Source organism: Panicum virgatum, chromosome 1K (assembly GCF_016808335.1).
Source record: "Panicum virgatum strain AP13 chromosome 1K, P.virgatum_v5, whole genome shotgun sequence".
NCBI classification, from domain to species: Eukaryota; Viridiplantae; Streptophyta; class Magnoliopsida; order Poales; family Poaceae; genus Panicum; species Panicum virgatum.
Window position 1 is genome coordinate 47289072 of NC_053136.1, and position 6412 is coordinate 47295483.

The 6412-nt window shown below is 59.7% G+C and overlaps 1 protein-coding gene across 1 annotated transcript; it reads right to left on the minus strand.

The window, feature by feature from the left end:
- Positions 1-2113: 2113 nt before the first annotated feature.
- LOC120713668 (protein NRT1/ PTR FAMILY 7.2-like) lies at positions 2114-5704 on the minus strand. Its single transcript, XM_039999613.1, has 4 exons — positions 5532-5704; positions 5168-5357; positions 4117-4334; positions 2114-3856 (listed from the first exon to the last, which is right to left on the minus strand). Exons 1-4 carry the CDS (start codon positions 5532-5534, stop codon positions 2408-2410), a joined length of 1860 nt encoding a protein of 619 aa, XP_039855547.1. The 5' UTR covers positions 5535-5704; the 3' UTR covers positions 2114-2407.
- Positions 5705-6412: the final 708 nt, after the last annotated feature.

Sequence of the window (6412 nt, forward strand, 5' to 3'; positions counted from 1 at the left end):
TGATTAAATGGTACGACTTAAACAGCTCAACCACATCATGTACGTTTTCACTTAGATTAATTTGCAAGGTCCTTTCATCATACTACACCCAATTCTATTAGGGAAATTTGTGTACAGGACACTCTGAAAGACTGGTTTTGTGTGAAGCACACCGTAAAAGCTGAATTTATCTCCAACACATCGTAAAATTGCAATTTTGTCTCCAACACACCATGCTGAGTATAATAATCAATTTTAACTTAGAGATGGTGTAAAAAGACCATTTTGCCCCTGGGCCCACTTGTCATCTTCTTCCCCTTCTCTTATTCTCTCTTTCCCCTCCGTCTCACCCCTGCCGCGCCCATCGCGGCCTCCGCGGCCGCCCCACCTCGCGTCCTACGGCGGCGGCCCACGCCTCGCCGTGGCCACTCGATGCCGGTCCGCGCCACCTCTGGCCCGCGCCGCCGTGGACTCTCGACGCCAATCCACACCTTGTCGCCGGTCCGCACCGCTGCTGGGCCGCGACTCGCTGCCGGTCCGCGCCGCCTCGGCCCCTCGACGCCGGTCCGCGCCTCGCCATCTCCTCGCCGCCCATCCTGCTGCCGGTCCCGGCGAGCGCTCCCCCCGTGGGCGTGGAGCGAGGCCGTGTAGCGGGAGGCAGAGCTCAAGAGGAGGGAGACGGTTGCCACGACGACGAGCGTGAAGCCGAGGGAGAGCAGGAGCGCGCTTCCTCGGCGCTGGAGCTGCGCGGCCTCCCTTGGCGGCGGCGGGGGCGCGCGCGGGCGGCGCGTGGCCGCGGCCTTCCCTCCCTCCCCCTCTCTCTCCACGCCACTGCGCCCCTTGTCCGGTCGGCCCCGAGACGAGTAGCAGCAGCCGGCCGCGGAGTGGCCATGGCCGCGCTCGCACCAGCCGCGTGGCGTGCAACGGCTGGGCTCGGCGCGACGGAGGCTCGGCGCGGCGGAGGCGAGGCCGCGAGGCGGCGTGTGGCGAGGCGGGCCGTGGCGGAGCGAGGCCCCTCCTTCCTCCCCTGCAGCAGCGGCGGGCCACGGAGGCAAGGCGCGCGCGCGGCGGTGAGGCGGAAGCGCGCGCGGCGGTGAGGCGAGGCGCGCCCTTCCTGCTCCCGGCGGCGCCCCTCCCTCGTCCCTGCGCCGTCCGCCGGCCGTGCTGCGCGGGCATAGCCGCCGGCGCCATGGGGTGCGTGCACGCGGCCTTGACGTCGTGGTTCTGGCCGGCGGCCATGGCGGTGGAGGCCTCGGCTTCCCGACGGCGGCAGCAGCAACAGTCGAGGTGGGCCCGCGCCGGTGAGGGAAGGACATGTGGGCTTGAGACGGCGTCCTCTCTGTCCTCCATGTCGATTGGCTCGCGGCGGTCGGCGGTGGCGGAAGGGAGCTCAGGCAGCAGCAGCTCAGTGGGGAAGAAAATGAGACAGAGGACGGCAGAGGCGAAGGAGAGGAAGATGATAGGTGGGGCCGAGGGCAAATAAGACTTTTTGCCTCTTCTCCCAGCCAAAAATGATTAGTTTATCTGTAGTGGTGTGTTGCAGACCAAAGAACTCTTTTGCAATGTGCTGCACACAAATTCAACTTTGACCATGTGCTGCGTACAAAATCCAACTTTCGCAATGTCCCACGGACAAATTTCCCATTCTATTATGATCTAGAATTTCAAGTACAACTACCATCACGAACAAATAGACGACACAATGTCAAGATATTTGGCCACGCCCTTGAAGGTTTTCCTTTTCTCCTCTCCACGCACTACAACATGGCCCCGATTGTCTCCTCGAGTGGACTCTGGAAATGACAAGGTGTTCGGGTTAGGGTTAGAGTCAAGGGGGTTAAGGTTCCAGCTCAGCACTAGAGGTGATTGATGATGGGTAAGGCGTCCCGGGTGCTCCTGCCCGGCAAAGAGTGGTGAAGGACGCCCAATCAGTAGAGGCAGGTCATCAAAATGAGGCTGAGCCGCTGAAGTGTTTGGCAGTGTCGTAGTGGTCGGGTTGTACTGTCAAATATGTGCAGAATCAATTGGATAGATTCATTATTAATTTATTATATTTTCAGTCAGTCATTCTTTTCAGTAAGTAGGTAAGAGGCGGCGTGCCAGTCGACTAAGTCAACTTGCATATTGCGCGGTAGATGAAGCAATGGTGGAAATAACAGAACTGGTCAGTAACAGTCGTGGTTTCTTGTTACATTAACAAAAAAAAAATGCGAACAACAATGAAGGCATACGTTATACACGACGACACAACAATGCATGCATGTATCTAAACTGCTGCTGGTTCTTATTCTTTAGTCATATCAGCACCCCTTCCCCATGCTTGTCCTATCATCAATGAAAGACTCGTCTTGCTTAAACCAGTCCCCCCTCAAGAGTTGCGGTCTCCATCTCAAGAACGACGCGCGACACGCGCCCAACAAGGCAGTCATCATGTCATGCGTTCGCCGCCGGGGGATGCCACCTGACCAGCCGTTCCCTCCTCCTCGTCGTCGTCGCTGCTGCTCCTCCCGGCGTCCACCTTGCCGCTCCCGTAGCGGCTCGCGCACAGGAGGTACACCGCAAAGTCCGCGACGGCCAGCACGGCGAGCAGGAAGTAGAACCTGTCGAGGTGCCCCTGGTTGAGGTCGTCGGGGATCCACCCTGGCCGCCCGCGGGTCGTGGTGACCCTGGTCACCGCGCTCACGATGACGTCGCTGAAGTAGTTGCCGAGCGACATGGACATCATGCAGAGCGCGCTGCCGAAGCTCTTGAGCCCGTCGGGCATCTGGCCGTTGAAGAACTCGAGCTGGCCGACGTACATCATCACCTCCGACACGCCGATCAGCGCGTACTGCGGCACCTGCCACATGATGTGCAGGTCGCTGCTCATCGCCGCGGTGGCGCCGGCCTTCCTGAAGTGCTCGACCGTCCCGGCCGTGGCCATGGCCAGGGCGCCGACGACCAGGCCGAGGCCCATCCTCTGCAGCTCGGTGGGGCCGGCCGGGCGCCCGGTGAGCCTCGCCAGGAACGGGCAGATGGCGCGGCGGTACAGGAAGATGGTGGTGGCGACGGCGAGGATGTCGAAGGCCGACATGCTGGAGGGCGGGACGGAGAAACCGGCGAACGGGGTGGTGCGGCGCATCGCGGCGCCCTGCACGACAAAGAGCGAGGCCATCTGGGTGAAGACGACGGAGTAGAGGATGGTGCAGAGCCAGATGGGGAGGAGCCGCAGGATGCTCTTGACCTCCTCCACCTGCGTCACCGTGCACAGCTTCCAGGGGTCCCGCGCGCCGAGCTTGGTGTCCGCGTCCACGTGCGCCGCGCGGTCCAAAAAACTGAAGCCCTGCGTGTGCAGGAGCTTCCTGCCACCGGCGTCCGCCTTGTCGTCGTCCTCGTACAGGGTGACCACCCCGGCCGACGACGCGCCGGCGGCCTTCCAGTTCCTGCAGGCGGCGAAGGCGACCTGGCAGACCCTGCCGATGGGGTTCCCGCCGGGCTGGATGTAGCGGTAGCGGAGCGTCCCGCTGAGGAAGAGCAGCAGCGCGGTGGCGGCGGCCGCGGTGGACGCCCAGAACCCCAGCGCCCACCGGCCCTCGTCCTCGAGGTAGCTAAGGAAGGTGTTGGAGAAGAGCGAGCCGAGGTTGAGGGCGAGGTAGAAGTAGCTGAAGAAGGAGACCTTGGAGTGCGCCTCGGCGGGGTCCTCCTCGTCGAACTGGTCGGCGCCGAAGGTGGCGATGTTGGGCTGGTACCCGCCGTTGCCGAAGGCGATCATGTATAACGCGATGTAGAAGATCCCTAGCTCCTTGCCGGAGTGCGCGCCGCACGGCGCCTGCTCCATCCCGCACCCCTCCGGCCTGATCAGGTAGAGGCGCGACGACACCGACAGCAGCGCCAGGCCCTGCAGCAACAGCGTGGACAGCCACGGGTCAGCCCTGTAATCTTGGATCGATCCACGTACGTACTCAGTACAACATGACGGCGATCGATCCACTTCGATCGGATCGAGTAGCTTTCCATGGGGGTGAAATCGATACTGTGCTACGAGCGTCATCACGGACAAAGAGCATGTGTTTGCTTGCACGTACACATCAGCAACTAACTGTTCACTCCTCTACAAAAATTTCAGACTCGATCCGACACGGTGCGCGATCGACTTACGAGCACGAAGATGGCCTGGAAGATGGCGCAGGTCTTGTACCGCCCCCAGAAGGAGTCGCTGAGGAAGGCGCCGATGAGGGAGAACATGTACACGGTGCCCGTCCACTTGCTGACGTTGTTGGCGGCGTCGCCGTTGCTCTGCCCCAGCACCCGCGTCAGGAACAGCACCAGGTTCACGTTCACGCCGAAGAAGGCCAGCGTCGCCAGGCCCTGGTTCACTGCAGCCACAAACACGCACACGCACCACGTCAGCAACCGCCGATCGAAGATTCGACCGATCCCCACTAACCAAAGCTTAGCCTCTCTCGACCGCCCCCCCGGCGTACGACGTGCCAATTAGGTCCGCTGGCCAATCGACAGACGTCGACGTACGCGCACACACACAAACACAGTACAGGCAAAAAGGTGCTCGACAAGCACGCAAACAGTATGGGGAGACTCGGCTTTCGTGGGGCTCCGACCGATCGAAAGCAATGCGGAACCGGCCGAACAGCGAGCCAGCCGGAGAGCGCATCGCCTTTGGCCGTTCCGGCGGCCGGCCATGGGCCTGCGGGCTGCGGCAGCCACACATCACGACAGGGCACGCAGATCGGCTGGCAGCTGGTGGATCATGGACCCTCCGTCCCCTAATGGGATCCTGATGTGGCATGAGTAATGCGTGCAAGCAGCCTCCCCGTGACCGGGAACCCCCCGGTTCCGACCCGGAGCGCTTGCTCCTGCGTGGCCGATGTCACCTCACTACCTCAGCATGCAGGCAGGATCTCAGATAGAAAAGACCTGGCGCCCCACCGCCACTTCGAGGAGCGGCACTCCAGAGCAACTCGACCGATCGATCGTGCATTCATGTGTGTTGCAAGAGTTAACCGGCCGAAAGGCCACAGCGCAAAAAGTTTTCTCCTTTTGTTTCCCTTTTGCTAGAAATGAATTTGTCGCATGCTGCTAACTGGTAGGAGATTAACTGCAGATTTTTTTTCTCTCTCTCTCCAAATTTTTAGTAAGAAATAAAGCAGGAAGGGCAGGAATGGTTGGGCGGCAGAATTATCATACGTACCGAGGATGAGGCCGCCGGCGAGCCATCCTCCCGATTTCCCCTTCACGGCGGGGCGGCCCTTGATGTCGACGGAGCCGTCGAGGGTGTACTCGCAGCACTTGGACGGCGTCGGCGTCGGCGAGGCCGTCGTCGTCTCCTCGTCTTCCACGAGGATCACCCTCATCTTCATGTCCCCGTCGTTAATGGCAGACTGAAAGAATCGAGCTAGATACTGTTAGTTGCTAGCGTCTCACTCTAAAGCTCTTACACACACATGTCCATCACCTATTCAGAGAACTTCAGGGGGGGAAAAAGAAAGCTGAAAATTAAGCAGCATGCATGATGGCCGCATCACGAACGATCAAGGGAGTGTATTCGCACTAACCATTATTTCTCCCCTCCTCTCACTCACGAGCAAGCTAGTCGATCGCCTCTACCGATGTGCGCTGCGCGAGAAGCCGAGGCAGCTTAGCTTGTGTGAGGAGGCCGGCCGGGCGAGAGGGAAGGGGATGGCGATAGATAGATGGACCTGATGGCTGATGGAGGTAGAGCGAGGGAGAGGGGGTTGGTGCGATTTATAGAGCTCGGAAAGGGGGGCCGCCGGGCAGCGTGGCTTACAGCTTAATGTGCAGAAAACAAAAAAGAAATAAAAAGGGCTGGCTGCGTCGAGTGTAAGTCTTACTCACGTGATGTCACTCGTGCAGGTATCTTAGGTAGATGCACCACAAGGTGGCGTCGCGATCAGCGGTGACTGTCGCCGCCCCCCTGCTACCCTTTTCTATTTCTTCCCTTCCATCTTTTTGGGGAATTGGTGGGGGGGTTTTTTTGCCTGTCCGCGCAGAGCCCCCTTCTGTCACGCAAGGAACTCGGCCCGTTCTTGGTAAATCCCGGCACGCTTTACTCAACCTCGGGTTGAATTTGGGTTGGTGCCGCGGACAAACATGTTCTGTTTCAGTAACTCGTAGTAGTGGCCGTGGCTTGTCACTTGCCGGTTTCCGGTAGTATTGACCGAATAAACCTTTTTTTTTTAGTAGCGCTAGCTATCGGTCTGCGTTTAGCCGAGCGACAGCCGTGATTCCTTCTTAGAATCGCTTCTGCCGCGAAACGTGGCAAGAAGCGCGCGTCAAAGACGTGCTTGCTGCTCGCTCTGCTGGCAGCCTTAAGCAGGACTGCAGGAATTTACGTTGCCCGCGTGTCACCGTGTGAACCGGATGTATTTTGGTCCGCGATATAGTGATGACAGATGGGCCAAGCTCCTGCACAAAG